At 46.0% G+C, this 22,843-nt stretch overlaps 4 protein-coding genes across 4 annotated transcripts; all 4 read left to right on the top strand.

Annotated features, from left to right (window-relative positions):
- Nucleotides 1-4,388: 4,388 nt before the first annotated feature.
- LOC120676607 (MADS-box transcription factor 32-like) lies at nucleotides 4,389-8,105 on the top strand. The gene is made up of 6 exons (XM_039957921.1): nucleotides 4,389-4,921; nucleotides 5,032-5,098; nucleotides 5,236-5,439; nucleotides 5,615-5,656; nucleotides 7,640-7,718; nucleotides 7,825-8,105. The coding sequence occupies exons 1-6, from the start codon at nucleotides 4,731-4,733 to the stop codon at nucleotides 7,833-7,835; spliced, it is 594 nt and encodes a 197-aa protein (XP_039813855.1). The 5' UTR covers nucleotides 4,389-4,730; the 3' UTR covers nucleotides 7,836-8,105.
- Nucleotides 8,106-11,180: 3,075 nt separating this feature from the next.
- On the top strand, nucleotides 11,181-12,429 carry LOC120675186 (pistil-specific extensin-like protein). Its single transcript, XM_039956291.1, has 2 exons — nucleotides 11,181-11,657; nucleotides 11,769-12,429. Exons 1-2 carry the CDS (start codon nucleotides 11,267-11,269, stop codon nucleotides 12,077-12,079), a joined length of 702 nt encoding a protein of 233 aa, XP_039812225.1. The 5' UTR covers nucleotides 11,181-11,266; the 3' UTR covers nucleotides 12,080-12,429.
- Nucleotides 12,430-14,944: 2,515 nt separating this feature from the next.
- Nucleotides 14,945-18,851, top strand: LOC120674953 (non-classical arabinogalactan protein 30-like). The gene is made up of 3 exons (XM_039956048.1): nucleotides 14,945-14,957; nucleotides 18,241-18,372; nucleotides 18,512-18,851. The coding sequence occupies exons 1-3, from the start codon at nucleotides 14,945-14,947 to the stop codon at nucleotides 18,814-18,816; spliced, it is 450 nt and encodes a 149-aa protein (XP_039811982.1). The 3' UTR covers nucleotides 18,817-18,851.
- A 2,341-nt stretch (nucleotides 18,852-21,192) lies between these two features.
- Nucleotides 21,193-21,767, top strand: LOC120674952 (non-classical arabinogalactan protein 30-like). The gene is made up of 2 exons (XM_039956047.1): nucleotides 21,193-21,418; nucleotides 21,484-21,767. The coding sequence occupies exons 1-2, from the start codon at nucleotides 21,193-21,195 to the stop codon at nucleotides 21,765-21,767; spliced, it is 510 nt and encodes a 169-aa protein (XP_039811981.1).
- The last annotated feature ends 1,076 nt before the right edge of the window (nucleotides 21,768-22,843 follow it).

Below are 22,843 nucleotides of genomic sequence, written 5' to 3'. Positions count from 1 at the left end.
TATTCGGCGTTGCACGCAGTGGCAGGCAGGGGGCGCCATGTGCGCAGGCACAGCGCCGCGCACCACCACGGACACGGAGCTAAAGCTAGCTAGTGCCCTAGCTAGCCCGAGCGCCCAGCGTTTATGGCCGGTCTCGCTCTCGCCTGCCGGGTACGTAGTGATTGCTCGATGCGTAGCCTGCACGAGGAAGCCCATGACCCCATGACATGAGTGGCGAGAGGTGGCCACCTCAGGACGCACGCAGGGGTAGACGACGATGGGTCGCGTCGTTCAGCTGCAGTCCTCGCGTCGCGTCAGTCACAGGATCGGAGCAGCGCGCGGCCGAGGGGCGAGAGCCCGATAGCTGCAACTGCTGCGGCCCAGTGAGCAGTGACCGTGGCGCGGAGTCGTCTTTCTCTTCCCTGTACGCACGTAGTAGGCGAGCTGTAGAAGCGTAGTGTAGGCTCTGGGAAAGCAGGCAGCAGCCACGCCGTGCGCTGGTGGTGGCGTGGTGCTGTGGCGTGTAGCTGTGCGGCCGCTGCCTGCCACTTGCCGTCGTCCTCGTTCTCTCGCCCTTCGAATCCTACAAAATCCCATGGAAAGACGGGCCCAGGTGCTTCAATTTCACTCACTCCCCCGCCCGATCTACCGGCCACGGGCGTCCGGCGTCGTACGTACGTCAGTACGTGCCGTTCCGGGACGGCGTTCTTGCTTGCCGCTCCTGGCCCAGCAGTCATGTACTGCAAGCTGGCCGCGATAAACTGGTGCCCTAGCTCGAACGGGAAGCTGGAGCTGGAGTCTTCCAGGATCAGTGGTTGTCCGCACAAGATCGAGAGAGATGGGCGGGGAAGGAGGCGGGGTCCGGGAGGGAAGTAGTACAGGCTAAGGTTGTCACAGAAACTAACAATAGCTAGCAGCCGTGTACAATGTATGGGATCGACCAGCTGCAGCTCATGTGGATCTCGGTCGGATCGGCACGCGGATGGTCGTCGTGGACCAATTGGGAAAGCACTACTCCGTCTACAACACCGAGTGTGCGAGAAAAGAGAAAACGCTGTGCAAGCCATTGTAAGGGTTCTAAAAAAGGGAAAAGTCTAATTTTCACCGTTGAACTATCGCAAAAGTCTGATTTTCAACCTTCAACTACGAAACCAGACAACATAGGCCATCCAACTGTCAAAACCGGGCAAATTTTGCCCTTGGGGTGATTTTGAAGATGGTTTTGCATTTTCTAAAAAAAAAATCTAATTAGATTTAGAAAATCAAAACTAATTCACTTTAAATCAGAAAAATATGAAACTAGTACCAAAATTTTTCTAAAAAAGTAACCTATCTATTATTGCTCCATCTGAATCTTAGTTATTAAAAATAATAGGCATAACTGCAAGTAGACAAATATTATGAACATAAAAAAATTAGTCACAAGTCATGTGACAATAGATAGGTTATATTTTTAGAAAACTTTTGATACCAATTTCATAATTTTTTGATTTAAAATGAATTAATTATAAATTTTTAGTGTAAAATTGAATATTTTTAATTCTTACAAAATGGAAAACCACCTTCAAAACCACCCCAGGGGCCAAATTTGCCCGGTTTTGACAGTTGGATGGCATATTTTGTCCGGTTTCGTAGTTGAAGGTTGAAAATCGGACTTTTGCGATAGTTGGAGGGTGTAAACCGGACTTTTCCCTCTAAAAAAAGGTATGGAAAGGCACATTATTATATATTCTAATGACCGTCGTTAGCGCCACCCCCAACACACACTCGTCGCATTAGATGTGTGCGAAATATATGCATACAATTTTGAATGGTGTCACGACCTTAGGATCGCCGCTGCTTGGAACACAGGAATGGAAAACTAATATATGTTGAGAGAGAGAGAGAGATGGAATTGAATTTTTTTTTGAGAAATACACACGTTCACTTACCACTGAAGCAATAACATCATTAATTCATATAATAAATCTAGATAATATAGACTTGAATCCAAGTTGGCAGGTTGCGCCGCAACTTCCCAACAAATTTCCTACAGTACCAATCACATCGAATCTTTGGACATATGTATGGAGTATTAAATGCAGTTGAAAAAATAACTAATTACACAGTTTAACTATAAATGACGAGACAAATTTTTTAAGCATAATTAGTCTATGATTAGATATTAATTACTAAATAACAACGAAAATGGTACGTACAGTACCAAATTCAAAAAATTTCACGGACTAAACAAGACCTCAGTATACAAACACATAGAGCAATTAGTTGTCATATATAGTGGCCTAGGAAAAAAATAACAATAAAATATAAATGCACGGTAAGAGTTGTTTTCAAGTTTTCACACATCAATTAACGCCCTACAAGTACGAGTGTTATGGTAACATTAGACATAACAAATGAGTTCTAACCTAGTTCTTGTTTTTCTCAATTTGCATAGCCAAGGCCAAATAAACATACAATTTTGCAGTGTATCCTCCTTGTAGACCACACAATCTCTTACATCTCTAATTTGAGATTGTATCTATACACGACGGTTATCGCTTCCTCAATGCATCTATAATTGAGAAAAATAGGCTAGGCCATCCAAGCCCAACACTAGTTTTAGGCAGAGAGCTTGACGCTGTTTTTGCTGGCTCAAAACAGCTAAATCATTTACCGCTGAAGTAGCCAGTGAAGTACTAGCTAGATCGGCACGTAGCCGCTGAATTTTCAACCTAGGCATTTGCAGTCGCCTACTCGGTACTCCCTATCATGATCTTTTGCAGGAAGTTCTCACCAGATTGTGGTATTTATGGAAGGCTAGAAATGATTTCAGGTTCAATAATAAGGCCCCGTTTGGGAGGGCTTCACCGGCGGCTTCACGAGCGGCTTCAGGTGAAGCCCTCCCAAACGTTTGTTTCAGGACCGGCTTCATGTGTGAAGCCGGTTCTAAAGCCGTCGGCGGCTTACACAGGCAAGGTGAAGCCATGAAATCGTGGCTTCACGCGGCTTACACATCAATCTAACAAGTGAAGCTGTTTTGCCAAATATTTTCTAAAACGGCTCCAACTCCACCAGAAAAGCCGTTCCATCTGAGGAGCCAGAGCCGGAGCTGTTTTTGGAAGAGCCGAAGTCCTACCAAACGGGGCCTAAGAAGTGGTCTGTTGGTAAGGTTACACACGAAGTTAGGGCTGACATTCAATCTTCTAATTCAGTGGCCTCTCTAGCTGGCTCTTTAAATTGCCATAATAACCAATCCAGGGGTAATGTTGGTCATTCAGACCCATGTTTTCTTTCCCATCAATATTCTACTGTAATTTTTCCTTTACAGGTTCATGATCCATCTTTGGAAGAGCATCAACAAGCCTTGTTCTACACAGATGCAGCTTTACCTCCTGATGGGTTCTCAGATGCTAATCGTAGGGCAGGTTTGGGGATTTTTGTTTGTTTTGCAGGTTTTCAACCCTCAAAGTCTATATACATTCGTGCTAGGAGGAGAGTAAATTCAGTCCTCATGGCTGAATTGGCAGCTCTGGTCTTGGCGGCAAAAGTGGCTGAAACCCTTGAGTTAAGAAATGCAACATTCTACACTATCTTGTTCTACAACTTCAGAAGGGAGAAGCTCAAGCTTTTTGGAGTCTCAGGCCGCTGATCTCTCAATTCTTGTGCCTCCAAGATAGATGTGTGTTTAAGGTGGGAAAGATTAATAGACAGGAAAATGAGATAGCACATTGCCTTGCTATGCAGGCAAAAGCTATGTCCAATCATACCTTACCTTCTTTTTCTTGTCACTTTTTAAATCACGGGATTGCTTGTGATGCCATCACAGCACTTCAAGATGTAACATGGGGTCCTGTTGACCTCATCGATGTAATATGCTTCTAATATATATTGATGTTCTTATCAAAAAAAAAAAAGGTCGGAGTGCAAACAAAATTTACAGCACCACATGCACGCATCATCTATCGGGAACCATGCCCAAAGCAAAGAAACACCGCAAAAGATAAAAACGCCCAGAGGTCGCGTCCTCCTACTGCTCGATTCGTCGTCCATCGGAAGCGCGTACTCCTACCTCTACCTGTCGTCGTACCAGAAGCCACTACTCTACGTCGCGCCGGAGCAGCACTAGTACAACGTAGGATGAAGCAGCCAGCTGCGGCAGAGGCTCCTGCCGCGCTGATCGATCGACGACGACGGCCTGATGGATGGATCCACTGCCCATGTTCCCTGCCCCTCGACACGTCCGTCTCCGTCGTTTCACGCACGTCGTCGCTGGCCGGGCTCCATCGCTCCTCCCCCTGGCCCCTGCATCTGCAAGGCTGCAGGCACAGCCGCGCAGGCAGCCAGCGACCCACTAACCAACCAATCGCGGACGGCCACGCACCACACCGCCTGACGCAAAGACGAAGCTACCTGGAGCACGTCGAGGGGCTAGACCATCATGTCTCGCCACTGCGAGCAGCCGAGCACTTGCCCTCGTCGCCCCCCACCCTCACCTCTTTAAAGCAAAGCGACGGGCAGCGCAAAGCACGCACCGTCGCCTCGCCGGCCTCACCTCACCTGGTCGCCTCCCCCTCCCAAAGACCCAAACTGTTACATCCTGGGCGCGAGCTGCCGGCCGGGCTGAGAGGGGTAGTACTGTAGTAGTAGTAGCTCGGCAGCTCTAGCTGATCCCCCGCGGTTTCCTTATTCTCGCAAGGGCCGGCGCGGCGGCGGCGGCGGGCACCGCCGCGTTTGCGAGTTTGGGAAGGGCAGGGAGCGAGGGGGGCGCGATGGGGAGGGGCCGCAGCGAGATAAAGCGGATCGAGAACCCCACGCAGCGGCAGTCCACCTTCTACAAGCGCCGGGACGGCCTGTTCAAGAAGGCCAGGGAGCTCTCCGTCCTCTGCGACGTCGATCTGCTCCTCCTCCTCTTCTCCACCTCCGGCAAGCTCTACCACTACCTTTCGCCCACCGTCCCATCGTAAGGCAGCAATCGCTCCTGATCTCGCATGCTTAGCTACCATTGCCAGTGCGTGTTTGTCCACGCTTAGCCGCAGCTCTCGTGCTGATGCCTCTTCCTCGATCTCGCAGCGTCAAGGATCTGGTCGAGAGGTACGAGGCCGCGACGCACACCAAGGTCTGGACGGACATCCGCCAGGTGAGCACTAGCTAGTAGCCTAGCTAGTACCATGCGTGAAGAGTTCCCCGGGGCCATACGTTCGAGCTACCGATCGAGGCTGCTCTCGATCGAGAGGTAGATTAACTAATGGTGGCTTCAATTTGGCGCGCACGCAGGAGCGGCGCGCGGAGCTGGAGAAGGCGGAGCAGATGTGCGAGCTCATGGAGAAGGAGCTGCGCTTCATGACGGTGGACGACGGGGAGCAGTACACGGTGCCGTCGCTGGAGCTGCTGGAGCGCAACCTGGAGGCCGCCATGCACAAGGTGCGCTCCGAGAAGGACCGCAAGATCGGGGGCGAGATCACCTACCTCGAGAACATTGTACGTACACCCAAGCCGCATGGGGCCTTGTTGAGAACCTGAAGATTTTTGTTCTTGCTGCACCTCCATCTCGATCTGCTTTTTTTTTTCTAAGCTGGTTTCGCTTTATATATACTCGCGCTTCATTCTTGTGATCGACGAGGCGTCTCTGATGACTGCTCGATTCTTCGTGCAGATCAGAGGGCGGCAAGAGGAGCGTTATGGATTGTGCGACAAGGTAAGCATCAAGTAATCGTACTTAAGTCACTAGTCTGGTAACTAGCTACTATTTCATTTTCACTGTGTTCCCTTGAATGCAAATAGAGAACTTGCTAATGAATATCACACGACGCACGAGTCTATCTGCACAAGATAGGCTGTGTTTAGATCCTCAAAAAGCTGATAAAAAGGGTCATATCGGATTCTATAGCACACTGTAGCACTTTTCGTTTGTTTGTGGTAAATATTGTCCTACCATAGTCTAATTAGACTCAAAAGATTCGTCTCGCAACGTACATAAAAACTATGCAATTAGTTTTTTTATTTACCTACATTTAGTACTCCATACATGAGGCAAAAGATTTGATGTGATAGGTGAATAGTGAAGTTTGGAGAGAAAAATTTTGCAACTAAACACAGCCTGTGTTTAGATCCGTAAAATTGTGGCAAAAAGAGTTACATCGGACACTGTAGCACACTGTAGTACGAGTCACATCGGACACTGTAGCACACTGTAGTACTTTTTGTTTGTTTGTGGTAATTGTTGTCCTACCATAACCTAACTATGCTCAAAAGATTCGTCTCGTTGTGTACATCAAAATTATGCGATTAGTTTTTTTATTTACCTACATTTAATATTTCATACATGAGACAAAAGATTTGATGTAATAGATAAATAGTGAAGTTTGGAGACAGAAATTTTGGAACTAAACACAGCCATATTCCTTAATCCCGAATCCAGGGCCAGATTCTCTGAACTCCTCGGACTATACGACTATACTGAAGTACTGCACTAGTCCTGGTCTCCTGGATGCCTGGATAAGTCACAGCTTAGAATCACTGTTCGATAGTTAACCAGCACCCGCTATTTAGTTTGCTGGTATTTTGGGTTAACGTGTGGTTCCTAAAACGACTTTCAGAACTAACAAAACTATTAGTACAAAGAAGTAGTAAGCTGATGACTTGTAAGCTAGAAATGGTAAGAACATTCCTAGATGCACAGTCCAAACAGCAAAGCAGTCTCCGTAAATCTGCCTACCTAAACAGCAACACGTGAGTCCAGCCTCATCATTTTCAAGAGGGTGGAACTGTTTTTCTCATTTCCTTTTCAGACGGAGAGAGAATAGGACTTGCCTGAATGCCTGATGCTCTGATACTGGCGTATGTACATTATACAGGCCGTAACAAGAACAGACATTTCTTTCATGCCTCCACAAACCTCTGTGAAATAGGGCGATTCCGGCCCATCACAACCCGTAAACCTCGTAAACACAAAAAAAATGTCACATCAAATATTTTGACATATACATGGAGTACTAAATGAAATCTATTTATAATTTTTTTGCATAGATGGGCTGTAAATCGTGAGACGAATCTAATGAGTCTATTTAATTCATGATTTACAACAGTGATGTTACAGTAACCATCCGCTAATTATAGATTAATTATCATCATTAGATTCGTCTCGTGATTTACAATCCATCTGTGCAAAAAGTTTTGTAAATAAATTTTATTTAGTATTTTAAATTAGCAAGATTTCATCAAAAAAAAATTACGCAACAAGGCCTCCCTACGGAAATAGACGAGGAAATGGCTGCCCATCCACTCGGAGCAACCGGCTGCTCCATGCCTCCATTACAAGCACGAAAGTGACGCAACGGCTGCCCCGCTACGACATGTAGGCCCATCCTTACAATCCCTTCAAGCTGAAGGCGGCATAGCTTTCGCTTTGCTACAGTGTCACAAGCAGCTGCATCATGCTATGCACAGGTAGCTGACGGGGCCTAGATGGAGTGAACTGGTAGCTAGTCTTGGCTTTGAGAGCACATCGATCGATTTTCTTTGCCTTTGAGAGCACATCATTTTCCCCTTGCTTTCGGAGATTTAATTTTGATATTATGTGCCTGCTCCTTTGTTTTCCAAGGAATTCCTGATTTTCTTAGTGTGCCCTTGCAATTCAGTTCCCAATCTTTTTATGGTATGGTAACAATTTTGTCTGCAGCTTGCTCATTCTCAGGCCCTGAACCACGACGAGGAAGCAGGGTCGACCTCGCTGAGCAACGGCCTGGAACTCAAACTTGGTGCGTTCTGATTCCTACCTCGTGAGACATTGAATTTTGCAGGCAGCGTGAGCTTCGATTCAGACCAAGTGTTTTCAGTACCTAACCTGAAACTTTCTGCGTGCAGGATTCAACTAGCAATGGATGGAAGGTGGAGGATGGATGATTGGGAAGACTATGCTCTGTTTCTAGTACTGTTTTGAGTTCCAGAGTCGAAATCATGTCAGGTTAACAGATTCTGCTGTCTTTCCAGGCCGTGAGAACACTAATATCACAGCTGTATGCCGGCTGTTTCAAGAAAGTCGAATTCTTCTGTAGTTGGCCTAGATCTAGTCTCAGGCAGCATGTCATCATGTATTAGGCAGACAATGGGAGAAATTATCTTTACTCCTGAGCTATTATTCCTCACGTTCGTCTATATCCCTGTTATTGGCGAAGAACAAACATCATCAAAGGGGAACATCAGAGATCCAACATGGCAGGAAATCTAGGAACAAGACTTTACACCGATTACTCCAAGCACACCAGATTAAACTCTGAAGGTTGAATCGAACGAAAACGATCGTACGCGGCGTTAGGAGCTCAGCAAGAACGTAGCAATATAGAGATTGATAATCACATCTCGAAGATCATACTCGAATGATCTCATCACTGCTCCAAAGATTAAACAACAGAGGCAAGAAAGAAGGCAAATCACAACGACAAAACAACTCGAATAAAAGCAAGCTACGAAAAACGAAGAGGAATCGAGAACCGCAGGAGATTAGGGTATCAAGGATTCCGCCGCAGAATGCCTCCGCCGGCTTTGCTTCTTTGCCAGGCAGACCCGGCCTTTTAACGGCGGCTATGCTATCATTGCTATGATCAGATAGAAAACCCTAGGTTCCGTGAAACGAAAACCGTCAGATCTAGATGGCGATGGTTGAGATCTACATGCCAAATTGGTTTTCGCAAATTTTGAAATTTGAAAGATGTAGATGTATAATTTGTTGCCATTAAAAAGAAAAGGACAAATTTCATAAGCAACGGCACATCTGAAATATAGTGCTACTGCCATTCGAAATTTTTCGATTTTAATGTTTAGAAATAATTAAGATTTGAACTTAACATTTGCCTGTTCTACAATATGGATGTGCATACGACTATGCAAAATTTCAAGATTTGAACCTGTTTGGTGTGCTTTTGAACAAATGAGCTTTGACGGTTTAGAATATTATGTACATTTTCACTAGAGATGATGCACTCATTTATCACGAATATTCTGTACATTTTCACCAGAGATGATGCACTCATTTATCACACCCCTTTGTTTCCCTAGTCCATAAACGCACTCATGAATCATAATAGTGTTTTTTCGGGGTACAAGGTACGTATACAGCATAGCAAGACAGGTTTCTCGAGATTAGAAGCAAATCCAGTGGTGGGTCTGGAGTTGCCTGAGCCCCTCCTACCTCTAGAAATCCCACGAAACTCTCTCCTACAAATTTGAGGAGGAAGGAGAGAAGGGGAGGAGAGAGCAGAAGAGCCTATCTCGCATCTCAATCCTGCATCCGCCACTGCTCGAGCTAGAAACACATTCACATTTTTGTACGGAGACAAGAGTTCAATATAGATATACATGCACGCGTGTGTTCTGATTTTTGACATGGCGGCCAGAGATCATCATTCCGCGTCTGCCCTCTAAGATCTATTGTTCCGCCGATCCGATCTCTGGGGAGTTTGACTAATAAGGGGTTGCAGCGCCACCACCACGAGATGCTCAGATCCGCAGTTCTGTGGTGCGCAGGAAGAGGCCGGCAGCAAGCCTCATCGAACCGTGTTTTGTAAAATTTTACAAAAAAAAGACAATGCATGTATAAAGTACTAAACGAAGTTTACTTGTGAAACTTTTTCATGAATAAATATAATTTTTCGAGACGAATCTAATTAGCCAAGTTCCACCAAAATTGGCAACAGTGATACTACAGTAACCACGTCTAATTATCTTTTAATCATACGGTCTAAGGCCTCATTGGTTACAGTAACTGCTGCAGTACCATAGCTGTGGAATTGGTTTTGTAATTATACATCATTTAATACCTCTAATTAATGGTCAAAGGGCCGAAAAAATTTTCTGGAAAATTTTACAACCTCCATCCAAACCCGGCCATCTGTTGATAGTCTGATGGACTGCGGGTATAGTGATTTTATTTTGTTTTTTTCTGAACACAAAGTGAGACACACGTCGAGTTTTCAAAACGCTACTAGGGCCTTGTTTAGTTGTCTTCAGAATTCTAAAATTTTACAAAAAATTTCATCACATCAAATCTTTGAACGCATGCATGAAGTATTAAATGTAGCTAAATAAAATAACTAATTACACAGTTTGTTTGTAATTTGCGAGATGAATCTTTTGAATCTAGTTAACCCATGATTGGATAATAATTACCAAATACAAATGAAAGTGTTATACTCTAAAGTTTACGCAACTAAAACTGGCTGTCGACCGTATTACTCCGAAGTCTGATCACTGAGCACTTGCCAACGCTGCAAGTGTGTTGCTCCTACTCCTGGGGTTCGGGGGTGTTTAGTTGGTGAAAGAGTTTAGATTTGGCTACTATAGCACATTTCGTTGTTATTTGATAATTAATGTTCAATTATAGATTAATTAGCATTATTATATTCATCTCGTAGAAATCAGTTAGACTATGTAATTAGTTATTTTTTAACTACATTTAATATTCCATACATATATTCGAAAATTCGATGCGACAGGTACTGCGCAAATTTTTTAGAAACTAAACGCAGCCTCAGACTTCAGAGTGGTCGTATTTTCCACTGGTGAAACGGTCAGCGTCGCGATCGATGGGTTTACGTGTGGGGAGATCGCCGCGCACCAGCTAGCACCTGACACCAGCAAATTGCCCATAAACTAGCGACGCATTAATGGCCGCGCGGAGCTGCTGCCGGGACGAGGCGCAACCATCATTACGGTGGAGTCAAACCAAGTCTCGCCCCCGCGCGCATCCTCACGAACGGGTCGATTTCTTTCAGTGCCCCAGCCTTCTCACACAGTTCACGACGATCAGGGCGGCTCTCGATGCCTTTTACTACTTTTGAATAGCCCCGGAACGAGCAATTCCGAGGGTAAAACGAGGCGGAGAAGTACAGTACGTTGCGCAGCGCTCGTGGTAAAAACTTCCCCTCGAACGGACCCGATTTTTTACAATGTTACTGTTCTCGGCATCAGTTCCAGACAAGCCGAGATGACAAGGGGCAAGCTGGCGAAGCTGCTGCTTCTCCAGAGGAGCACTGGGCTCCTCGTCCCTGCAATAATCCAGCAAGGCAACAAAGTCATTAACTGCGAGCGGAATCTGATTTGATCTGAACTTCCGCGCTGTCCCTCTGGTCAAACGCCAGCGGGCGGGGCCACATGGCCGGAGATCGCCCTATAAATCACGCCGTGTCCGAGCAGCCGAGCACACCTCGCTCACCAGTCACCACCCACTGCACTCCTCCCGACTTGAGCTGAGCTAGTGCTTAACCAAGAGCTCAGCGATCTGCTTTGTCGAAGAGCGTGCGGCGCCAAGATGGCCGCCTCGCTGAGCAGCCGGGCCTTGGTGGCCGGGGCGGTGCTCGTCGCGGCCGCGCTGCTGCTGCCAGCCCGGCACGCGGCAGCTGTCGCCGACGGCAAGGCCGCGGCGCCTTCGGGCTACGACAGCGCCAGCAAGCCGCCGTCGTCACCGCCCGCGGACACGGCCGCGCCACCGTCGCCGGCCTACGGCGCCAAGCCGCCGTCGTCCCCGGGCGACATAGCCATGCCGCCTTCGGCCGCCGACAACTCATCCGCGCCGCCGCCGCTGTTGCCCCTCGTGCCGCCGCCGAAGCCGCTGCCCTTCGTCATCGTGGAGGGCGTCATCTACTGCAAGTCCTGCAAGGGTGACGGCTACAACTCCGGCATCAACGCGTCGCCGCTGCCAGGTCCGTGTCGCCAAAGCTCAATCGGCTCGAAGGCACGCAGCCATTGCCGACCCCGCTCCGGGTCGATCTACGCATCGTATTGAGAAATTGTTTGCGCGCGCGTGCATGCAGGCGCGACGGCGATGATGGTGTGCTACGGGCGCAAGGTGGTGAACGCGACGGGGACGGTGACGGACGGCAACGGCTACTTCCTCATCATGTTCTACGACATGCAGAACTTCAACGCCAGGACGTGCAAGATGTACCTGGAGTCGTCGCCGACGCCGCAGTGCAGCAAGCCCTACTACCCGCCCAACCAGTGGATCGGCCTCTCCCTCGTCAGGGAGACGAGGACCATCCCGCCGGCGGGGCTGCAGGGCATCTACACCCCCACCAGCGTCCTCTTCTACGCCCCCGCCGCCAAAGGCCAGTGCCCCTACTGATCGGCGGCGATCGACCAGCAGCTCAAAACCGTCCGACACCCATGGGATCCGTCGAGACCTCCGGCGGCCGCCGACGATCTGCGTCGTCCACGTTCGGCGCCGGCCGGCGGACGCGCGAGACTGCGTACGTTAAGATGATCGATCTTGGTCGACCATCCAGGCAGTAAGTAATAAGTAGCTAGGCATTGGGTTCTTAGCTAGCTTAATTTTTAGCTTCTAGTATGTGAGTTCATCAGTTGTTCTAGTTCGATCGGAGCATGAGTAGTGGCGATGCTTTGGTTACGGATTGGCGTCGGTGTAACATTGTCCTGTCTTTGACTAGTCGATCAGTTCTTTAATCGGTTCTCGAACTTGTGGTCGCGTCGTCCCTTCGAATTTCCTATTATCTGTTGACATCTGAAGCTCGCTCTGCGCTGCGCAGATGCATGCTCGATCTGAGCACTAGATCGGATTTGGGATCAGGCATCTCACATCTGAATAGGAGTCTTGATTGGAACTTGGAAGCTGTCCGGGGATCCGTGTAAGTATGATGGGGCGGTTAATCTGCAAGATGGCCCGTAGTACTATCTAGTTCAACCCACAGATCTTCTAGAGGAACGCACACTGCTGCCAATAAACTTGTAAGAGCTCACGTGCAAGCGGTCTAGTTAAGCGTGCCGAGATGTTAGTGTACCGTAGTAACGCTGAAAATTTCATCATCCTAGGGGTTATTTATTTGCGCTTTAGTCTTGGTCTCCCAGCAGGTCGTTTTACCTCTTCCATTCACACTACTAGAATACCCCCCTATAGCTATGCTATATTTAGGGTTAGACATATTTTATTTTGTATCTATAGCCATATAGACACGCTTTCATAAAGCGTGTTAGAAGCGTCTTCGCATAGAGATGAATGCATTAAGCGTGTCAATATAAGGAAAGACATTTCATAGACACGCTAGATGCATGTGTGCACACAATAATACATTTTAATAGAGACATATGTAAATCGTGTCTATTGGTGTTATTACGCAGTATAGTAACACTTAACTACATGCTAAAAAATGTAGACACAATCATGTGAAGTCAAGCAAGAAGAAAAAAATCAAATAGAATGTAAAAATAAATAGTTGGGGCTAGGAATCGAACTAGTGACCCCTAATTTCCAAACCAAACATCCAAACCACTACGCTAATCAAGTAATTTCAGTTGTGAGTCATATAGAATATGTTTTGTATCACCCCAAATAGCATATTTATAGGTCTATGAAATGTTTTTTGATATGCTTAAAATCGTGTGTACCATGTACACACAGTTGAAAGCATGTCTATCAATTTGATACATTTTAAGTATCATGTCAAGAAGCATCTTTAGGTCCATATAGACAATTACTTGTTGCACTTTACAATGTATCTAGATGATAGTAACGATTAAAAGCGTGTGTAACACCGTGTTAAATTGAGATGATTTTCAAAGTGTGTCAAAAAAAACATCTTTACAAACCTTTTGACGTTGAAAGTGTAATAAAAATCATCTCAAGTTGCCGCGTTTCTAAAACCGTATCAATATGCATGTGTACAATCCAGTGTAGAAACACTTTTAAGTGGCGTTACAAACAAAACGTACCTAAATGGGGGGGGGGGGGGGTCTAGTAGTGTCACAAACTATATTTCTAGGTGATAGAAGTAAACTCCCAGTCATTCCGCGCATAAGACTGAGAAGTACAAATCCACAATAAAGCAAACAAGAGAAGCCGATGTAGGATTTTCCTCAGTAACCTAGGAAAATCTGAAAAGACTGCATGCCATCTCAGGGATTTATATAGCAGCAGACAGCTTCTCCTTTTCACAGGAGTATGAAAGGAATCGGGTGCTTGTAGCCTAAAAGAGGGAGAATGTGAATTAAGCAACTTAAAAATTTAACCTATAGTTCCAACTAGTTTGCACAATATTTAAACTAAAATGTGCTATTTAGATATGCGATAATGGTTCTTCTCGTATGAAACCTTCATTCCAAGAGAGCTTTGCAATATATAGTCAATCCTAACTTGATGCAACTGTAAGAAAGTAAAGACCCACAAGTTACAAGTATGAAATGCAGAAACGTAAAGAGGAGATGAGAGAAAGCAAACTCTCGGCACAAAGATGTGTCTCGTTGTATCGGTAAGCAAATGCTACCCCTAGTCCATGTTATTTAAGCACACAATCAAGATTATCGCTTCTCGACCACCAAGCCTCTTTCGGGAACACCTTGACTCGGCACCAAGGTTACACCACCAAGGCTTGACAAGTTAACGGTCATCTTGGCTCCACTTTCCACTAAGTAGCTTCTCCACAAAGGATGTGGTCTCCACGTTCCTCGCACCAAGCCATCATCGCCGCTCTATACCAAGCCGGAGGGTCGAATACTTGCTAGCGAGCCACCAAAGCTCCAAAGAGCCGGCGCACCAAGATACAAGTTTGAGCAACTTTCAATCACAGCACACAAGGTACAACACCTTGCTCTCACACTCAAACTTGAGCTAGTCTAGCACTCTCACTCACAAAGCTTATGCTAAGTACTAAAGATTTTATCACTATGCACTTGGATGGCTTGGAAATATTCTGTAGTGTGGGTGTGTCTTCCTTGGACTCCAGCAGTCTTAAAATGCCCGGGGTGAGGCCTTTATATAGCTCTCCAATTCGAAGTAGCCGTTACTAGCCGTTATACCTTTTCTGCATAGACCATCAGTTTAACCGATGCTATGTGTTAGTTCAACCGGTCACAGTAGGCTTAATACTAGCCGCTGGCCTTTCTGACACGCTGTCCAGTTGACTCAGCAGCCATCGGTTAAACTGATGCTCGGGTATCAATTTAAACGGTCACATCCGAATTTTCTTCTGCAGCCAACATGGGCACTATCGGTTAGACCGATGTTTTGCACCGACGCACCGTCGGTTCAACCGGTCGTGAAGACTTGGTTCATGCGTCCTTGGCATGCTCTCTGGACGATGCCTAGGTGAATGCACCGATACTCCTTGCTGCATCGTCGATTCAACCGGTGCTACTGAATTTCTTCACTTCATCTCCATATGCACTATCTAATGCATCGATGATTGGGCATCGTTTTAGCCGGTACTTGGTTGTCGGTTTAAGAGGCGCATGCATTCAGCTTCCTGTTGTCTAACTTGTCGCGGATTGGACATCTTGAAAACGGATTGGACATATTTGATTATATCCATGGAATCTAAAAATTCTACAAACTTAAGCTTACAACTTTGTTAGTCTAATTGATTATGTTGTCACTCAATTACTAAAATCACAAACAATGGTCCAATAGGACCATGTTAAGAGTCAAAGGCTTATGGCCTCCCTGCTTGTGACCCGTGAGTGAAAGAACGATTTGCTTATCTGAAGGCACAAGCACCATGGCCGTATGCACATTTTTACAGATAAAGCAGACCAAAAACTCCAGTTGCCACTTCTGGTTATTTTTTACTATATCACTATAATGTTTTTTACTTCTAAATAACTGCAAATGCAAACGTTCGTGCTAGTCGCTCCGAGAGACTTGAAGCCAGATAGACATATTTCACTACAAGCAGCCTATCCTCCGGAACAGCACTTATTAGTTTGCTATTTCAAGTTTATATGTTCATGTGAATATTGTATACGAAAAGTATGTTACTGGAGACCGTATACCAGAAATCCAAGAGCAAGATTCTTGTTTGCTGACTTATTCATTCAATTCATTTCAAAATAAAGTATTTCCTAGACAACGCTGGAGAGTGCAGTAGCTAATGCCGCGTTGTGTTAACTTAAAGCAAACCAAGACAGGCCCATAAGCTCGCTAAGCCCAGCCTTTCATGCTACCATCCTGGGCCTAACTATAAGGAACATTCCTGCATGTATGCACATTTTGTTGAACTAAATATTTCACGTTTTCTTTTTTTTTCTTTTGTGACTAATGTTTCCCGTCTTATATTAACAAACGTAAAGCTCCTCCTCCAAGCAGACTCCTGCATAAATGAGCACACTTCCTACGCACCAATGTCTGATGAAAACGGCTAAATTTTCAGGCACCTGGTGTCAACGGAGAGACAGAAGCTTGTTCGAACGTCGGGGGAAAAAATGATACGGAGGAAGGACACAATTCTTTTTTTTTTCGGGAAGGAGACAATTCTGACAACATCAGATCCTGATCCAAAGGTCGTCTGAAACATGCCCAAAAATCAAGCAATTGTAACTGGCCCTGTTTGCTTAGAGCTAGCACACATAAGCTACAAGAGAATCTTGCATGCATGAAATAATAAACGACGTATATTTGCAAATCCTTTTCACAGATTGGTGCAACTTTGCGTGACCAATCTAATAAGTCTAATTAATCTATGACTAGTTACATTAATGCTACAGTAACTATCCTCTAATCATGCGGTCAAAGAGTTTTTAGATTTGTCTCGCGAAGTAGCGCAGGGGTTGTAGAGTTAGTTTCGCAAAGTTCTTTTATTTAATATTCCTAATTAATGGTAAAAAATGGTTATAGTATCCTATGCTACAAAACCAAACATGACCAGTATCTCCCATGAATGAACGAATGAATAAGCCTCTCCCCTGAAAAAGTACTACAATGCAATTTTATTGCTTGTAACGCTAGACAGTAAAAACGTTCAGGACGGTAGAAAAAGATATAAACAAAAACGTCTCTCAAATGTACTCACGGAGTTAAAGTTAAGGGAGAAGTCCAGTTTACACCCCCGAATTATCGCAGAAGTCTAATTTTCAACTTTTAACTACAAAACCGGACAACAACGGCCATTCAACTATCAAAACCGTGCAAATTTGGACCTTGGAGTGGTTTCCAAAGTGGTTTTACATTTTGTGAGAATTAAAAATATTCAAATTTAAACTAAAATATTTATAAGTAATTCAATTTAGATCAAATAAATATGAAAGGGGTATCAAAAGTTTTCTAAAAATGTAACCTATCTATTGCCATGATACATCTCAGTAATTCAGATCAAATTTTTTTATTTTCATAATATTTGTTTTCTTTTAGTTCAGCCTATTATTTTTTAATAACTAAGCTTCAAATAGAGCAATAATAAATAGGTCACAATTTTAAAAAAATTTGGTGCTAATTTCATTTTTTATTTAAAATAAATTAGATCTTATTTTTAGATCTAATTAGAATTTTAAATTTTTTTAAAAAAATACAAAAACCACTTTGAAAACTATCCCAAGATTCAAATTTGCACGGTTTGGATAGTTGGATGATCTATATTATTCGGTTTTGTAGTTGAAGGTTAAAAATCAAAATTCTACGATAATTCGAGGGTGTAATTCGGATTTTTCTCTAAAATTAAAGTGTACCCGCGCTTGTTTATAGGGTCGAGTGTGGCGCGTATATACGGTGGAGTCACCAATTGATCGAGCGGCAGTAGCACAAAGGAACAAGTACACGCACGAGCAAGCATGGTTGAGATGAAGTCTCCCTATTCGTTTGGGCCACTAATAGAAAAAAAATGGCTCATTCATCCGCGCCCTCATTTTGGTCCAATACTAACATTGCTTCGAGGTCATTTTAGTATCGGACCAAAATTTAAATGTCCCCTGAGCTATTTTAGTACCAGCCCAAGCCACCAGCCGGTACTAAATGTCATCCTTTAGTAACGGCCGGTGTCTTGGACCGGTACTAAAATGGCCTGGCCATTTAGTACTGGCTCAAGATACTAGCCGGTACTAAAAGACGATATTTAGTACCAGCCGGTGTCTTGAGCCGGTACTAAATGGCTCTCTACGGGTTACTTCAAAAGGAATGCATCTTCTATCTAATTACATCTGGTGCATATGTGAGATGGTAAGAAATCTGCGCGCGAGGCTGGAGGTCGTGAGTTCGAATCCTCGCGACCGCGCGTGCGCATTTGTTATATATGCGGATGAAGGCAGCCGATTGATGAGCTAGCTAGCGATCATCCGGCAAGAATATGAAGAACGGATCCATCGATAAATGGGGACACTCTACCATCACCAATTACATTGCTCAGAAACAGAACAACACAACATACAAAGTCAGGCTACATCGATCTACGGATCGGAAGTACACGTGCCCTGCATGCTAAACAAAGATCGATCGAGATGGCCTGCCTCGCGGTCTGCCTGTCGCTCGCGGTCATCCTGGCCTTGGGCTGCTTGCCGTCCCGCGGCGAGGCCATGGGCCTGCCGCCCTGCCCCAGCCGCCGCCGGACCTCAACTTCACCATCTCCGTCGAAGGCGTCGTCCGCTGCAAGAGCTGCCGCTACGCCGGCTACGTCCGCGCCATGGACGCGTCGCCGCTCCCCAGTACGTACTTATATAGCTGCGGCTGTGTGACCCGTCATTGTTCGAATGTTCGTGCATGCGCTCCGATCATCTGCCACGGTGCCTTTATTACATCATGTATGCGACCCGGCCGGCCGGCCGGCCTCTTTCATGCGTGCAGATGCCGCGGCGCTGCTGCGGTGCCGGCGCGGCGACGGGCGGGCGCTGTCCGTGTGGAACGCCACGGGCGCCGACGGCCACTTCCTGATCCAGGCGGACTGGGCGTCGGCGCCCTTCAAGAGCAAGGACTGCAAGGTGTACGTGCCGCGGTCGCCGGCCAGCGGGTGCGCCGCCGCCGTCAGGCCCGCCGCCAGGAAGGGGGCGCCGCTCAAGTTCCGCAGGTTCGTGCCGCTCCCCGGCCAGCTGCAGGCACGCTACTCCGCCGGCAACTTCACGTTCGCGCCCGAGGAGCCGGCCAAGTGCTAGCTGCTGGATGACCATGCAGTAGCCGATTCTGGACGTCCAAGAACGGAATAAGTCAAATAGATGTTCCATAGTGGTACATGTTTGCAGTGGAATAATTGACGATGTAATAACATACATTGATCCAGTCAACCAGCGAAAGTTTCTTTATACGACTCCAAATTTTTGGCAGGTGTCTCCTCCACTTCTCTATGTTAAAAGGATGAATACAAACATGAAACAACACGACCCGGCCCATGTCTGACCCTTAAGGATGCAATTTTCTTAGTCAGCTAAGCCACTTTAGTTTATTTCTCCTCACTAATTATTTACGCACAATACTATTCTAATTAATTTTATCAATTTCTTGGGTCAACCCAATGATCCAAAATATATATAACTTTACATCCCTACAAACATGATTACGATCACGGTACTCCGAGCATGGTTTACAACGCTTGCTAGGTGTATCAACACACCTTGATTGCCAAGGAATGTAATCTGGTTTCTAAATAATCAATATTTATCTATCCTTTTTAACAAAAAAAACTAATATGGTAGCTAAATTGATGGCACGGCTGTAATATATGTGTCGTGTTCAGGAACGAAGCTGTGTATAGATGAAAAACTATGATTATATTCAATTTTTTACCATATTCGAACCTTTCACAACACAACTCTATACACCTACTCCCTCCGTTTCAAATTATAAGTCATTCCAAGAATCTTGGAGAGTCAAAAATTTTCAAATTTGACCAAAAATATATAACAAAATAATAACATTTATGATAACAATTAAGTATCATTAGATTCTTTGTTAGCTATATTTTCATAGTATACCTATTTGATGTCATAAATTTTTGTATTTCTCTTTATAATTTTGATCAAACTTTGAGATGGTTTGACTCTCTAAAATTTTTGAAATGACTTATAATTTGGAACGGAGGAAGTACAAGGCAAGTGCTCCCCTTCAATTTACTCGTTTGCCACTGGTCGTGTCGCGTTCCTCGTTCCGTCAATTGCGCCTCTCATCATCACACAGACCGACGGCGAGGACGCCTCTCCCCCGGCGGCAACCACGGACGACCATCTCATCATCAAGGTCCATGAATCAGCCCACCACTAGCCCTCCACTCAAGTACACAACTTTTAGGCCCGTTCTGTATGTTCTCCATTTAGGCCCATCAAGAGCACTATCTTCTCACTACACAACTTTTTGTTTTGTTTATGAAACAGAATGAAATGAATGAATTCATCGCCACCTCATTCCTCACAAGCTAATAGCAGTGCAAGCATGCATGATGAATGGAGGGACTTGGATTTATCAAGCCCGTGTGATAAGGCTGTAGGAGGACGAAACAAGATTGACATGCATGCTTTATTACCAAATAAGCGGAGATAAAACAACAACAACAACAACTAAGCCACCAAAGATTCCAAGGGCTCGAGTACATATTTGTATGTGACGAATCCTTACCCTTTCTTTTTTTTTTCTGGATGTGATGACTGAGTTGTGGCTGAAAAGTTTGTCGAAAAAAAGAAGTTCGTAAAAAAAAAAGTTGTGGCTGAAAATTTGATTTTTGGCTTTTGACTTGCGCGCCTGCGTCGTGGGCGGCGATTGTGCGATCACGGTAGGTCATCACGAGCTAGCGATCCTCAATTGAACCAAGACATCCTTCTGCCTGCAACCGCCCATTTGCTGCGCGCACGAGCAAGAGAGCTGAACCATGCGTGCATCGCGGCAGCGCACGGCACCATATATACGCTGTCAGGCGGGCCTGCCTTCCTCTTTTGGTTTCCAGCGAGCTTCTGTCTTGTAATTATCAATTAAATTGCTTCATTGGTGTGGGGGGATTGGTGCCTAAACTTGTAGAATAATTCAGTGTCTTCTCGCAATCGATGTTTTTTTAGTCTGTTTGGATATACTAAAGTTGAATGTTAAACTTTAGCACCTATTTACACTCGTACTATTGTTAAAGTTTTTAAATCTTAGTTAAAGTTTAGGTCACCCCGTTAACGCTCCTATTTAGATATAGTAGTGCTAAAGTTTAGCAATCCAAACGCCTCCTTAATCTTTCAGTTGGAGTTAAGCAAGTACTGTACCTGCAGCATTATCCACTTGGTAGCTAGTATAAAGTGCACGAGGCGCGATCACGGATACGCAACTCGCTTGCAATGACCGCACCCCCCACGCACGTGACTGGTTTCTTCCGAGTCGCTCTGATGAGCCGGCCGGAATCTGCTCTCTGAGTCTCTCTCAAAGCGCTAGCAGGCTACAAATTGCGCTGCTCTTCCGCGGCTTCCTTCCCATGATCGCTGCTAGCTAGTACACCATAGTACATAGCTTCCTTCTCCCTGTTCGATAATCGACACACTTATCTCCGATCGGTGTTCACAGTAATGGCGCCTACTCTCGCGACAAGGAGCAGGAGCCTCGTCCTGGGCTGCGGCCTCGCCGTCGTGATCCTCGCCGTGGGCTGCCTGCCGTCCGGCGGCTCGGGCATGGGCATGCCCCGGCCGCAGCCGAACCTCAACTTCAACATCGGCGTCGAGGGCGTCGTCTGGTGCAAGGGCTGCCGGTACCCCGGCTACGTCGAGGTCGAGTCCAGGGACGTGTCGCCTCTCCGGAGTACGTTCCTTCTTCTTCTTCTCCGGCCATTATTAATTTGCTAAAGTTCTAATAAATGTATGCGATCGCCGCCTTGTTTGTGTGGTGCCGGCGGCACGGGCGGCGGGCGCTGTCGGCGTGGGGCGCGACGAATTCGCGCGGCTACTTCCTGATCCAGACGGGGGCGCAGGCGGCGCCCTTCACCAGCAAGGACTGCAGGGTGTACGTGCCGCGGTCGCCGGCGCGCGGGTGCGCCGCCGCCGTGAGCCCCGCCCGGATGAAGGGGCTGCCGCTCAGGTTCCGGAGGTTCGTGACGCGCCCCGACGGGCTGCATGCCGATTTTTTTTTATTTTCAACCTTTTATTAATAATATCTAAATTTTAATCCAGTTGTCATTTTATTTCCGCGCCATAGCCCGTTTGGTCGCGCCATCCGTACTGACGCGACAATTAGCCTCTGTCGCGCCAGTCCGGTGGCGTGACAGAGCCGCCACGCTGGCGGGGCGACCCGTCCCGGCGCCACGTCCTTTTTTTTCTTCTTCTTTTTCATTTTCCTTTTCTTTTCCATCCTCCCCTGCTGTTGCTTTGCTGCTTCTATGCCAGTATATGGTGTCGCCTCACCTCTCCTCTCCTCACAAGCACATAGACGCTGTCTATTTTTGTATTAAAAGGAAAAAGGGTTGGTCCAATTTACAAAATCTAGCTCCTCTCCTTGGACCAGAGTGAGGGCTGCAGAAATGCCCATTAGTTTGAAAGCAATCTTGCAAAGCAATGCCCGATTAGGGCCCCTTCGGTTAGCTCATTCCGGACATGGAACGAGGGCTGGAACTAATCCAGCTGATTGAGGGCATGGAAATAAACCTGCTCTTCCAGCTGGAATCATTCCACACATCCATTCCTAGCTAAATGAACGGACCCTTACTGTATTGTCCACATTGATTTGAAAAATATGCAGAACTATATCAATATACCATACTGTTATATAGCATAAACTCTGATCAGATTTTTAGTTCAAAAAAAAAACCATTGCATAATTTTAGGTCACAAGATATCCATGCCTTAATAGTGCTAAAAAGCCCGATTTTCAACAATAGAAAGTAAAAACCATAGCTGTGAAGTCACAAACAGTGAAGCCATTAACAAAACTAGTAGGAAAAGCACTAGTAGTGCATTACAAGCACCAGGAGTCCATCACAAGCTCAAATAGTCCATTACAAGCACCAGTAGTCCATCACAAGTTCTAGTTGACATATTTAGAATAACTCGAGGCACATAGTGCAGCTATTGCTTCATCTACGGTGGCGGCGCTGGTCGGGAGGGCTGAAAGGATCATTGCGGCGCCGTTGCCTTCCAGGGGCTGTTGGGAGCACGTTCCCGCTACCAACGTCGGTGTGGTCACGAGAGCGCCGTTGTCGGCGAGGCGGAGGAGCATCTTGTGGTGCCT

Source organism: Panicum virgatum, chromosome 5N (genome assembly GCF_016808335.1).
Source record: "Panicum virgatum strain AP13 chromosome 5N, P.virgatum_v5, whole genome shotgun sequence".
In the NCBI taxonomy this organism is placed as follows: Eukaryota; Viridiplantae; Streptophyta; class Magnoliopsida; order Poales; family Poaceae; genus Panicum; species Panicum virgatum.
The sequence above is the reverse complement of the archived record's forward strand: the minus strand, read 5'-3'. Positions and strand labels throughout refer to the sequence as shown.

What these genes read in the sequence shown, in the direction of transcription:
- LOC120676607 (XM_039957921.1), top strand. Translation starts at nt 4,731, where the DNA reads ATGGGGAGGGGCCGCAGCGAGATAAAGCGGATCGAGAACCCCACGCAG. An exon ending in CTTTCGCCCACCGTCCCATC is followed by an intron (nt 4,922 to 5,031) that starts GTAAGGCAGCAA and finishes TCGATCTCGCAG; the next exon opens with CGTCAAGGATCTGGTCGAGA. An exon ending in TCTGGACGGACATCCGCCAG is followed by an intron (nt 5,099 to 5,235) that starts GTGAGCACTAGC and finishes GCGCGCACGCAG; the next exon opens with GAGCGGCGCGCGGAGCTGGA.
- LOC120675186 (XM_039956291.1), top strand. Translation starts at nt 11,267, where the DNA reads ATGGCCGCCTCGCTGAGCAGCCGGGCCTTGGTGGCCGGGGCGGTGCTC. An exon ending in CAACGCGTCGCCGCTGCCAG is followed by an intron (nt 11,658 to 11,768) that starts GTCCGTGTCGCC and finishes GCGTGCATGCAG; the next exon opens with GCGCGACGGCGATGATGGTG.
- LOC120674953 (XM_039956048.1), top strand. An exon ending in GGACGCGTCGCCGCTCCCCA is followed by an intron (nt 18,373 to 18,511) that starts GTACGTACTTAT and finishes TCATGCGTGCAG; the next exon opens with ATGCCGCGGCGCTGCTGCGG.
- LOC120674952 (XM_039956047.1), top strand. Translation starts at nt 21,193, where the DNA reads ATGGCGCCTACTCTCGCGACAAGGAGCAGGAGCCTCGTCCTGGGCTGC. An exon ending in CAGGGACGTGTCGCCTCTCC is followed by an intron (nt 21,419 to 21,483) that starts GGAGTACGTTCC and finishes AATAAATGTATG; the next exon opens with CGATCGCCGCCTTGTTTGTG.